The following is a 13116-nucleotide window of genomic DNA, read 5'->3' as shown; positions in this document are numbered from 1 at the left end:
CCTCGTCATGGAGAGCACCGGGATGATGAAGATGGCCACCGGAGAAGGATTCCCCCCTCCGGCAGGGTGTCGGAACGGGTCTAGATTGGCTTTCGGTGGCTACGGAGGCTTCTGGCGGTGGAACTCCCGATCTATTGTGCCCCCCGATGTTTTTAGGGTATATGGAGATATATAGGCGGAAGAAGTACATCAGGGGGGCCACGAGGGGCTCACGAGGGTGGAGGGCGCGCCCAGGGGGGTGGGCGCGCCCCCTGCCTCATGACCTCCTCGCAGATCCCCTGACGTGCACTCCAAGTCTTTTGGGCTTCTTTCCTTTCAAAAATGAGTTCTGTGAAGTTTCAGGTCAATTGGACTCCGTTTGATTTTCCTTTTCTTCGAAACCCTAAAACAGGGTAAATAAGCAGAAACTGGCACTAGGCTCTGGGTTAATAGGTTAGTCCCAAAAATGATATAAAAGTGTATAATAAAGCCCATAAACATTCAAAACAGTAGATAATATAGCATGGAGCAATAAAAAATTATAGATACATTGGAGACGTATCACATGGTGCCGACATGAGACATGGCCGCTGGCATGATCGGCCGCGGGCCTTTTTTAATTTAAAAGTTGAATGCGGACATGGAATGGGTCGACGCGTTGGGCGCATTGCCGTCCCAAGTGCAAAACTGGGTGGCCGCCGGGCGGGCGGCCGACCCGAACGGACAAAAAGCGGACAAATGCGCCGTCCGTTTGGGTCGCCCCATTGGAGTTGCTCTTATCAACTCTACTATCGTGTTGTGACCTCTTTTGCATTCAAGTGTCAAGTGAATTTATATACAACGTGTAATTGAAAAGATAGCAGGTACATTGAAAGCTTAATTGTGCGATTTCCCATAACGTTTCTTGGTAGGTAGCAGAAGTAGTGTTGATGATGTGATGGCTCAACATAATCATCAAGGATGGGGAAGTTTTTGCATTACTGCTCACCTGCAAGCGTCACCTAAACTGAGTTTTTAAACCTTGTGTTTGTCGCTAAACATTCATTAATCCTTTCTTCTCCGTGGGAACTGTACAAATATTAGCTAGACAATAATAGTCGGCGGTCGCTTGTCGATAGATAAATAGAGTAATAGTCAGCACTAGCCTGCCTCAACATCGCACATCGTCAGGCTCCAGGTCCATGTGAGGGTCCGAAGAAGTCTGCTCTCCCCTCTAAGGTGCTTCACTGTGGGTCTTGGGCATTAGTCCTCTCTGGTACCACTTGCTCGAAAACCCCACATGATCTAGTGCTACAGTACGCTCTACCAGGTCAGATTGAGGTATTGCGAGCCTAGTTGGCGCGGGTGGGGAGTTTTCTGGAGTGAGCGGAAGCTACTATGAGTAGACTCTCCCTTGTGTCGGTTATGTTGCAAACTACTCCGACGCCGCATCATCCTAGTGTGTCTGGTGTTGTCTCTACAGAATACGAGGGGGTAGAGCCATATGTTTGCTTCTCCCCTCATGTTGGAGTAATTCATCGTCGATGTCTGCCATGTCCCCTGTGTTGTCTAGCTTTGAGGGAGAGACCAATGTCGTGCTTGTGGCTCCTGTGCTAAAGATCATGCCCGAACTCTAAGAGCTATGCTTGAGCCCTACTTCACTTCTGTCATTGGGGCATTTGAAAGTCGACTCATCAGCAACCTTGTGTGAGGGTCATGATTCATCTTTGTCATGTGAGCAAGTGGAGGCGCCTATGTCCATCGTGTCGATGGTGTATGAGGTTGATGAGGTTCCGATGACCAATATGCTGGCGAAGGTGGTTGCGAATGAGGATGGCACTTGTCTTGACGGTCCTGCCACACACTCACCTGAGTCCATCGAGCATATGGTTCACGTGGGTGAGATGTTCATTTGGGCGATGATGTTGTTGTGCCTGGAGTGTCGATGCCTCACCTCGGGGACTTATTTGGCATCAAACTTGTCGAATACCTTTAACTGTAATGCTAAATCCGAGAAAATGATTGAATGTCTCTTGAGGAAGAATGCATCGAGGGATAAACACAAAAAGGATGGCACTCACCCTCAATCTAACATCTGCCAAAAGAAATATAGCAATGGCAAAAAGGACGACATCAATGGGGAGATGCAAGTACTTCCACGGTACAATTGTATAAACTACAACTGTGGGCTCAGATGTGTCCATTTTCTCTATCGTTAGATTAGATTATTCTCAAGTTCTTGTGGACCGCTGGGGTTTGTTCGTACCGCTGTGACCCAAGTGTATGGGGGGTGTAGTGGTTCCGTGTTGGATGTGTTTTTTGGGTGGTCTTGTGGCTCTGTAGTTCGCATGAGTGGGCAAATTTGTGACAATTTTTGCTCGGTCTTCCGTTAATTGACCAGACAATTCTCTTTTTCTTAATTAATGAATGAGGTAGAACTTTTGCCTCTGTTCGACAAAATCTATGAACACACTGGGTATGAAATAAAAATATGACATTCCACTTAACTAACCTGCCAACAACCATTGGGATCTTAGGTTTCATAATCCAGGAACAGAAAATCCCAGAAACACCTAGGGAAATTTGTTAAACGAGTCAGAACCAGTCTCGAGCACTTGGGTGTCAATGACCGCAACAAATTAAGAGCATAATTTGTCATCAACTTGAGCCCGATTAGAGTACAAACATTAGGGGGGAGAGGAGAAAGAAAACCTACAACAAAACCGAAAATGAAGGGGGTTAACTACCGGAGAAGCATAGCTCCTGGATGCCACTCGGCGTTGAAGTTGGTTTCCTTTTTTCTCTTTGTTTTTAGTATTTTTTTAAAAACAGGTCGTTGTCTTTTATGGAGCTAAACATTCAAAAACATATTAAAATTTTAAAACATATTTCAGAAAATTATTCAGTATGCATTTACATAAAAAAGTTCAGTGTATATATCAAAAGTACACTATATATAAAAAAATGTTCAGGGTGTATTATAAAAATGTTCATCATATAATTAGAAGAAGTTAAGACTGGTTGTAATGGAGAGTATCATATACTCGTATCATGCATATGATACCACCTCTGTAATGCATAGTATCATAAGTTGGTATCTAAGGTTGTCTTATTAATAGCCATGCATGACACAAAGTAGTATAACATTTAATATGATACGGTATCATGATATGATACCACACCCTCTCTTTCCTCATTTAATTGTGTGCCACATCATCTAAAAAGTCTAATTGGCATGCATGATACCACTTATGATACTCCCGTTACGACCAGCCTAATCGTATATTATGGCCCTAAAAAAAATCTTCAAAGCATATAACTAAAAATGTCACGCCCGCAGGCGTCATACAGGAGCCAGCCAGATGTGGCCTTCCTGGGCCGGTTCGGCTGCAACGGGCTCAGCTTACTTACTACCTTCCCAATTTGACATGGCCGGCCCGCCCCGGCCCGGTGACACCGGAGTCAAACCTCTGACGCTGACGCGTGGGAGAACTCCAGAGAAGCCCTTCCCGCAAACGGCAAAAGAGCCCCCCTCCCCCTCGCCGGCCCCTTCTCTCGAGCAAAAGCATCCAACCTCGCAAGGTCCAGACCGCAAAACCGCCTCTCCTCGTGTCCCCACCTCAGATATTTCCACGCCGGGAACGGCATATACCGCCCCCGCCTCGTGCCATCTCCCTCCTTTTTTAGGGTTTCGCGCCTCACTCCTCTGCCCCTCTTTCCGCCCCGAACCCGTCCGCTCGTCCGTTTATAGGGTTAGGGTTCCAGCGAGCAGCCCTGCCTCCCGCCGCCGGCGGCCATGGGTGTCCCGGCGTTCTACCGCTGGCTCGCGGAGAAGTACCCGATGGTGGTGGTGGACGTGGTGGAGGAGGAGCCCGTGGAGATCGAGGGCGTCCAGGTCCCCGTCGACACCTCCAAGCCCAACCCCAACGGCCTCGAGTTCGACAACCTCTACCTCGACATGAACGGGATTATTCACCCCTGCTTCCACCCCGAGGACAGGGTACGTACGCTCGATTCCCCCCGCCCCCCTCCTCAATCTCGAGATGTGTTATTTTGATTTTGATTGGGCTGTTCGATTCGGTGATTCCGAGCGAGGAAGACCGCGCGTGGTTAGGTGTGGGATGGCCTGGCTGCGTAGATACGTGATAGATTTGTGCTTTGCTGATTGTTGTATGAGGAACCATGCAGTTGGGCCGAGGGGAATTAAGTTACCTGTAGAATGATAGTTGCAATTAAAAGGGAGCTCCTAAATTGCCCCCAAACCGTCCTGAGATGCCAGGAGGATTGCTGTAGTCCATCTATGCAAATTTGATGCTGCAGTTCTATGCTTAAATCATAGTCTTCTGTTTTCTGTCAAACTACATTGCAAATTAATTTCCTGGACAAGTGAATCTGCCAAGAAGATTCAAGTTTATTGTAGTTATTAGGAGGCCCTGCAGTTTGCAGACTGCACGCTGCTACTTTATCATCAAAATTTCTACTAAACATTTTATTTCCCCCTAACACGGACAATTCAACGTCTGCTTATTGCCCAATGTTATCAATACCAACTTCTGCGTTGACCGTGGTTCTCTCTTCTACTGCCACAGCCCTCGCCGACAACATTCGCTGAGGTTTTCCAGTGCATGTTTGATTACATAGATAGGCTCTTTATCATGGTTCGCCCTCGGAAGCTTATGTACATGGCCATTGGTACGCATTTCATCTCTTTGTCATGGAGGGAATTCCCTCGCTGATCTTTTCTGTTTGGCTGTTCTAATGTTGCTCAAACTGATGTAGTCATACTCTTCCTCTTCCCTGAACAATGGCAAAACATGTTAAGCTTCCCTTTGAACAACTTACTATTGTCTCTACTTACATTAAACACATTTTCTCCATTTTGTATTGTCCTACAACGGCTTACAGATGGTGTGGCTCCTCGTGCTAAGATGAACCAGCAGCGCTCTAGACGATTCAGAGCTGCAAAAGATGCTGCTGATGCGGTCAGTATTCTAGTGGAATTATCTTCTTATATTCAGTATAATCGTACAGTTGTATCTATTGTTATTTGTGGACATCCACAACCATTTATGATTGCACTCACTGGTTACTGTTGTCCTATGTCCAGGCTGAAGAGGAAGAAAAACTGCGTGAAGAGTTTGAGAGGGAAGGAAGAAAGCTTCCTCCAAAACTGCAATCACAAACATGTGATTCTAATGTTATTACTCCCGGCACAGAGTTTATGGCTGTTCTATCAGTTGCTTTGCAGTACTACATCCACCGCAGATTGAATTATGATCCTGGATGGAAACAAATTAAAGTAAGCATATTATTTTGCTAATTTGACATTTAGTGTTGGGATTTATATTTGTTAAATATGTTTGGTCATATTTCCTTATGGTTCAATAACACCATGGATTGGTATTTGAATGTATGTAGAAATAATATGTATCCTGATTACAATCTTTTGAAGGTTATTCTTTCTGATGCCAATGTTCCTGGTGAAGGGGAACATAAAATCATGTCCTATATTCGTGGCAATAGGAACCTTGATGGATTTAACCCAAATACCCGACATTGCCTGTACGGCCTGGTAAGTTCTGTTCCTGTATGCTTAATGCTCTATTTCTTGTTGGACAATATTTTATCTGTTTGTCTTGCTAATGTATAAATTTAATCTCACGAGTGCAGGATGCAGATCTAATCATGTTAGCTCTAGCAACACACGAAGTGCACTTCTCCATACTGAGAGAGGTTCTCTTCTCAGAATACAGAATTTACGCTTTCTGCCATATATACATGCCACAGCCTTGTGCTAAGAAAAAATGTTACATTTCTTTTGTATTTTCCTGTTGTCTATGTTGCTACTCTACTTAAAAAAATCAAGTTCTTTCGTTCAGAGCACTGCCTTTTCCTTGAACATTTTCTTCGATGTTTTGCCATGAAAGCTTATTTGCATACACTTTGTGTTTGCAGGTGGTTTTCACACCTGGACAGCAGGACAAATGCTTCTTGTGTGGTCAAGTTGGACATCTAGCAGCAAAGTGTGAAGGAAAGGCAAAACGGAAAGCTGGGGAGTTTGATGAGAAGGGTGATGAAATAGTACCAAAGAAACCTTACCAGGTAATGAGATCATTCTATTGCAACTTGTGATGTGATGCTATTCAGTGGACTTACCAACGGACTTACTTTCATTTGTGCTGCTCCACTTTTGTGCCTTCACAGTTCTTGAATATATGGACCCTGCGAGAGTACCTAGAATACGAGTTCCGAATGCCAAATCCAGCTTTCGAGACTGATATTGAACGCATCATTGATGATTTCATCTTCATGTGCTTTTTTGTTGGCAATGATTTTCTTCCACACATGCCGACACTAGAGATTCGTGAGGTTTGTTTTCTATTTTATAGTTCAAAAGGTTACTTTGCAGCTAGCAGCTATCAAGTTATGTAGTGTTACCAGTTACTCCCTCCGTAAACTAATATAAGAGCGTTTAGAATACTAAAATAGTGATCTAAACACTCTTATATTAGTTTACAGAGGGAGTACTAAAGTGGAGCTCTGTTTTTTCTTTGAAAGTTAGACAGGTTTCGTTTTCTGTTTGTAGTTCACTTTCTTAGATTATTGTCACATGATTTTAACTTCCATATCTGTCTGCAGGGAGCTATTAATTTGTTAATGGCTGTATACAAGAAGGAATTTCCTAATATGGGTGGCTATTTAACTGACGCTTGCACGGTATTCAAATTTCATTCATACATCATATTATCCAAGTGGTATCTTAGAAATTTATTTTATTTGAAATGATCCTCATGGGTATTTCAGCAGTAACACATTTTATCTTCATTGTTGTAGCCTGATCTGAATAGAGTCGAACACTTCATTCAAGCAGTTGGTTCATACGAGGATAAAATATTTCAGAAAAGAGCTCGTTTGCACCAGGTAGAGATGGCGTCTATCTTGATTTTGCTTCTCAATTACTTAGCTTCAACTGTATTTTTGTTATGAGCAATATCCTATATGACATTTCTTCTCTATGGATATAGAATGCTTTCTCATGTTGTCAAGTGGCAACTAATCTATCTTATAATTGTGTTACTTGTTCACAATAGTTAACCATTTCTGTATCTTGGCTCCATATAGCTTGATGTGTCTGCTTTTGTAGTTAACTGTATTTTTGTTATGTAAGCTGGAATTTTTGTTAGATGCTTTGCATGCACAGTGAATATTATGGGTCATGAAATTTTACAGAATAAGAAAATATAGGGGTCTGCAATGGTCTTCTATCCATATTTGTGCTTGGAATTTGATATGTTATCATGAAATTTGCATTTGGCATAACACATTCACAAAGGTCAGGCAAAACATGCCTCCCCCATTCGTAGCCATTTCTCGAGTTGTGTACTCTGTAAGGGTCAGTTTGGTTGCTACCCTGGGTCCGTGGCTGAAAAAAAAAGGGTGCCTGGCATGTGCCTGAGTCGTTGATGTTTTCTGCCTGACCAGGCAAATCTGACATGTACTAAATCTCTTGGAGCTCGACAATATAAGTAAACGACTCTTGACTGCAAATGTTCCAGACCTACTTGTACATTTGATGCTCAGCCGTTATTAAGTTAGCAACTAGTAGTGGGTGCTTTCACTTACAGTTTACATTTTCAACGTTGCTGTCCTTTGTAGCGTCAAGCTGAAAGAATAAAACGTGATAAAGCCCAAGCAAAGCGAGGTGATGATCTGGATCCCCATGTAAGGGGTGATCTTATTGTACCTGTTGCACGTTTCCAAGGATCTCGCCTTGCCTCTGGGGCTGTGGCTTCACCATATGAACATAATGGACGTAGCACGGAAAAGGGCAGTCAAGCTAAGAAAGCACGTGTATCATCTTCAGATTCCAGCCTTTCTGCTGCTGTTGTTGAAGCTGAAATTAGCGTTGAAGCACAGGTACTTAACTTGATCTTGGTTGAGAAGGTGTTATATTTGTTTGAAGATATTTTTATGGTTTCATCTGAATCTTGCTGCAACTTCTACAGGCACGTGAAAACAAAGAAGACCTGAAGTCAATGCTTAAAGTTGCACTTCGTGATAAATCAGATCTTTTTAATTCTGAAAATCCCGAGGAGGACAAGGTATTTCTTGTATCTTTGGTTATCTGTGCAGAAATCTTCTGCTGCTTTTATCAGTTCATTGCAGTTCTAAGTTCAAGTTCAACAATGCTATGCATATTGTCATGACATTGTTGAGAACACCGGCCACTATATGTAGCCAATGTTAAGATTCCTTTACTTAGAGATCTTAGTGATAAGATAGGTTTAAATTACATTCCTAGTAGGGTGTGATTATATAAGTTAACATATTATTTACTTTAGGGGCAAGGCATGTCTTCCCTTTAAAACAATGAAACTATTAGTAGGTTTCTGTACAAGCCTCTGAGCATCTCAGGGATTAAGTCCTCCAGGTGGATTAAACAGAGTGAATGCCCTTTACTAGGTCCCTTTTCTTCAGACCTTTTACTATCCGCTTCATGTGACACTACATTATTGAAGATATTTGAGAGTATAGGTTGAATGAAAAGCACTCTTATGTATTTAGGATCCCTGCTGTGGGGGTCCCATCCCTTGTCTTCTGAACTTTTACTATGCTTGCACACAACACTAAGTTATTGAGGATGTTTGGGCTTTGGGAATTGAAAGTACACTCCTATTTTGTGCTTCATGTGACACTACATTATTGAAGATATTTGAGAGTATAGGTTGAATGAAAAGCACACTTATGTATTTAGGATCCCTGCTGTGGGGGTCCCATCCCCTGTCTTCTGAACTTTTACTATGCTTGCACACAACACTAAGTTATTGAAGATGTTTGGGCTTTGGGAATTGAAAGTACACTCCTATTTTGTGGACCTTCTGAGACTATTTATATATTTTTAATGGTTAAAAACTCAGGTGATAACATTATTTGTTAATAATATTCAGATAAAGCTTGGAGAACCAGGATGGAGAGAAAGGTATTATGAAGACAAGTTTGGGGCAAGAACACCTGAGCAAATTGAAGAAATACGTAGAGATGTTGTAAGTATCGTGGAAGTGCCTTTAATATACTGCATTCATGATTTAAAAATATATACTGCATTCATGATTCATTAGTGACACAATACCCTGTTGCCATTATTACTTTATTCATGATAGAAAATGTCACTTGATCATTTTTTGAAAAATACATTTCCCCTAATTCTGTATTATCTTCTTATATGATGTGCTCTATGCTCCTTCAGGTTCTCAAATATACTGAAGGTTTGTGTTGGGTAATGCACTACTATTATGAAGGTGTCTGCTCATGGCAATGGTAATTTAGCATGTTTTAGTTGGCCAAATATAAGACGTTACACTGTTTTGTTTGTTGCACAATTGCTGATAGGTTTTAATTGTTCCTCTACCCATCCCACTAATATCCGTTTCATTCTAATTTCTTCTTGCTATATGTAGGTTTTACCCTTATCACTATGCCCCTTTTGCTTCGGATTTAAAAGGTTTAGGCCAGCTTAATATAACTTTTGAACTTGGGTCACCATTCAAACCTTTCGATCAGCTTATGGGAGTTTTCCCAGCGGCGAGGTGAATATGCTAATATTTCCTTTCTTCGATCCTAGTACCTTGCTGTGGTGGATTATTTGATAGGTTGTTTCATTACATTTCAGCTCACATGCACTCCCTGTACAGTATCGGCAATTGATGACCGATCCTAGTTCGCCAATAATTGACTTTTATCCGATTGGTATGCTTAATTTGCTAATATATAATCATGAATAGTATCAGATTCTCCTACAACCATAAGCCTATTCTAATCCGTTTTAACCTGTGTATGCTGCAGATTTTGAAGTAGATATGAATGGAAAGAGGTTTTCTTGGCAGGTACATTTATCTTAGTAAGTATACTTATATATACCATACACCTTCCATATTTAACTAAAATTTGTACTTTACAGGGGATAGCTAAGCTGCCCTTCATTGATGAAGCTAGGTTGCTGTCTGAGATTAAAAAAGTCGAGCATACTTTGACGGTATGAAAGTGTGGCATCTTTTATATTGTTTTATGGCATATATGTAATAGAAGATCTTGTTTTAACTTAAAAAGATTTTCCATATTTTCCTCGTCTTGTGTAGCCTGAAGAAGCAAGGCGAAACAGTACAATGTACAATATGCTTTTTGTGAATGGCGCACACCCAATTTCGCCTTATATCTACTCTCTCAGCAGCAAATTCGGACATCTGCCTGATAACGAGCGAAATGAAATTAAAGAGGAACTCAATCCCGAAGCTAGGTTAGCTAACCCTACCAGGATTCTTGATTGACTGCAGATAGTATATTTTGTTGTTCAAGTGGAGTGTTCCATGTCAACTGATTGGCCTTCTTACTTAGTTGTACTCAATGTGCTTTTTGCTGGGGCCTGTGGGCAAAAGTGAACATGAGTAGACTGCCATCTTATAGTATAACAAATAAGCGTCTCTTATATGAGCTGCTATAACTATAACATCACTTAGCTGCTCTTGTTTATTTTGTGCAGTGGAGGAATGAATGGTTACATCTCACTTTGTGGTGGGGATCCAAGTCCGCCTGTCTTTAGATCTCCTGTGGATGGACTGGAGGATATTATGGACAATCAAGTGATGTAAGCTCATTTCCCCCCTGTATTATTGATATGATCTAGTGGCACTTGAATTAATAAAGATTATGACATTCGCCTTCCCTAGATGCTCAATTTACAAGCTTCCAGACCCTCATAAGCACATAGCACGTCCACCTCCTGGTGTTATCATACCCAAGAAGGTACATAACTGTTATTTTCGTGTAACATTGACATAGGTATATCATTCCACTTGGGAAGTGTTCACTGTTAACAAGCGTATGTTGTTTAATCTCCTCTTAAGATTGTTGAAGCTGGTGACCTGAAACCACCGCCTGTGCTGTGGCATGAAGACAATGGCAGGAGGCCTTATGACAATAACAGGAAGCATTGTGATAACAGCAGCAGGTAGTGTATGAGCTTTTTGCCCTATTTAGTCAATACTTGCTTCAACATTGCAAATCCTAACCTAGTTTTGAAATGGTTCAGACAAAACCCTGCAGGATCGATACAGGGCCGCCAACTAGGGGAGGCTGCACACCGACTAGTTGCAAACAGCTTGAATGTTCGCGGTGGCGGACAATACCCCCCGGCTAGGCCATATCAAACTATAATGAATGGTATGCAGCATTATCCAAACGGAATGCCACCAAGGATGGAGCAGCCTGCTGGACGTTCTGGTTGGCATGTTCCTAGTGATAATCTACCCAATGGTCAGGCACCAGCCTATGCGCAGCCATCAGGTCATCAGTATACAAGAGATAATCGCGGAAGGCAACAACCATATGCGAGAGACAGCCACAGTGATTCAAGAGGAGCAGGCCGGCATCCATCTGGATACCATCAGAATAGTAGCAACGCATATTCATCACATACTGCTCCTCCGTCATCGGGTTTTGGACGATATGGGCAACCCCCCTCGTATGCTGGGGGCTATGCTGCTGGGGTCTACCAGCCTGCACCATATGCAGGAGCCCAACAGTGGCAGCAGCAACCACCTCATAGTTCCTATTCTGGAGGTGGGGCGCCTGCTGCTAGACCTAATTCACGACCGCAGCAGTCACAGAACCGCTACAGCAACTTAGATAGGACTTCAAACAGGAGACCACCAGGTCAGGGCCGCTACTAGGCTCGCCTCCTCTTTGGTTCTAGCCCTGGCTTTGCTGTCACTCCTTACTAGAACTTACCTTGACTTAAATCAGGCATAGGAATAGACACAGCATTTGCAAAGTCTGGTGATCTTCAAGCTTCTTGATCGTGGTATAAAAATTACCTAGGGGGAAGTGTTGTATACTATAAATTATTGCCATATCACCAGATACTGGAGTAGACACATCCAATTTGCAAATTCTGGTGATCTCCAATGCTCCAAGACAGCAGCAGAAGCAGCAGCAAAGATTGTAAGGGGCGTGTTGTACACTAGCATTTATTTTCAGACCACCAGATGTTGGTGGCTGATTTCTGTTATTTCATTTTGGGCGTGATATACAAGTTATCTGCTGTTGGGAGGATGTTAACAAGTTTTTGTATTGTAAAGATGATGTATGTATCTGGATTCATTCAATTTTGATGACGGATAATTAGATATATGCGTAAGAAATCCCATTTTTCTGTTCATAGATTGGCTATAGTGGTTGCTATTGGCATGTTATTACCACGAACATGCTGTTTGTCCCGTTGGTTTACTCCAGAACTTCCACTCTAGACGGGAGATTCTCCCAATGGCTCTGAGTAACAACATCCGTGGAGTGTGCGTGCGCCTTTGTGGCGGCTTGGATCTTGCATCAAGGGAAGTGAGGAGAAAAGTCGTTGCATATAATTTTGGTGAAATTAGTGCAACCTTTTTAATCCAGTTATACAATCTTGACACAGTTTTCGCACTTCACTATACAGTTGCATAGTTCTACCTCCACCTGAATTCAAAACTGAGTTTTAGCTGGTGATTAGGATATGTAAACACCGGGGATTTAGCATTAGTTCTCACGAAATGCAGAGTTAACAACACTAGTGCACACAAAGAAAACAAATCTTCACATCACATAACAACATATTACTGGTGAGATTAGCAATGTGTTTTTAACAATCTGAATTCCCACTTCAGCTTTGGATCGCAGGAAAATTCAATCTCTGAATGCTCTCAATGATACATGTTTTGTATCAACAGGGAGCAATGCATTTAGCAGTGTAACAAATTCGTGACAAGATTTACCAGAAACTGTCACTAATTTCTTAGGATCAAGGACTAATCAGAGCTTATAAACACATTACATTGATTTTCTAAAATCTCTGAATATTAGGCAAGTAAAAAAGAGTACTCACAAATTCGTTGATCCATCACCAGAATAATTACTCGCCATTAACATGGATCTGCACCCACACAAATTTCCACAAAAGCGAATGCATTGTTTTCATCAGCATAACTTCTGAATCTGCATATGAATCCCCGCAAAGTAAAGAATCTGCATATGGAAAACCTCCCAAATATATGAAAAAACATTACTAAAATCAATACATGAATAATTCTAAGTTTCAGGGCTTAAAAAAATGATTAATTCATCATG

The 13116-nt window shown here is 42.0% G+C and overlaps 1 protein-coding gene across 2 annotated transcripts; it reads left to right on the top strand.

Moving 5' to 3' along the window:
* Nucleotides 1–3754: 3754 nt before the first annotated feature.
* On the top strand, nt 3755–12144 carry LOC119269753 (5'-3' exoribonuclease 3-like). Of its 2 annotated transcripts, XM_037551668.1 has the most exons (23): nt 3755–3958; nt 4548–4650; nt 4864–4940; nt 5066–5257; nt 5411–5530; nt 5629–5691; nt 5914–6060; nt 6163–6327; nt 6598–6675; nt 6793–6879; nt 7615–7875; nt 7965–8060; nt 8907–9002; nt 9206–9276; nt 9417–9545; nt 9629–9705; nt 9802–9842; nt 9917–9991; nt 10095–10252; nt 10496–10600; nt 10683–10758; nt 10860–10963; nt 11045–12144. In XM_037551668.1, the coding sequence occupies exons 1-23, from the start codon at nt 3755–3757 to the stop codon at nt 11682–11684; spliced, it is 3165 nt and encodes a 1054-aa protein (XP_037407565.1). In that variant the 3' UTR covers nt 11685–12144. The 2 variants fall into 2 exon arrangements, with proteins under 2 accessions (XP_037407565.1, XP_037407566.1); XM_037551669.1 differs by lacking the exon at nt 4548–4650 and having other exon boundaries at nt 3842–3958.
* The last annotated feature ends 972 nt before the right edge of the window (nt 12145–13116 follow it).

Source organism: Triticum dicoccoides, chromosome 3A (genome assembly GCF_002162155.2).
Source record: "Triticum dicoccoides isolate Atlit2015 ecotype Zavitan chromosome 3A, WEW_v2.0, whole genome shotgun sequence".
Classification (NCBI taxonomy): domain Eukaryota; kingdom Viridiplantae; phylum Streptophyta; class Magnoliopsida; order Poales; family Poaceae; genus Triticum; species Triticum dicoccoides.
This window is presented reverse-complemented; position numbering and strand designations above follow the sequence as displayed.

Coding starts and splice junctions, on each gene's coding strand:
- LOC119269753 (XM_037551668.1), top strand. CDS start 3,755: ATGGGTGTCCCGGCGTTCTACCGCTGGCTCGCGGAGAAGTACCCGATG. Junction 5,692..5,913: donor ACTTCTCCATACTGAGAGAG/GTTCTCTTCTCA, acceptor TTGTGTTTGCAG/GTGGTTTTCACACCTGGACA. Junction 9,546..9,628: donor GGAGTTTTCCCAGCGGCGAG/GTGAATATGCTA, acceptor ATTACATTTCAG/CTCACATGCACTCCCTGTAC.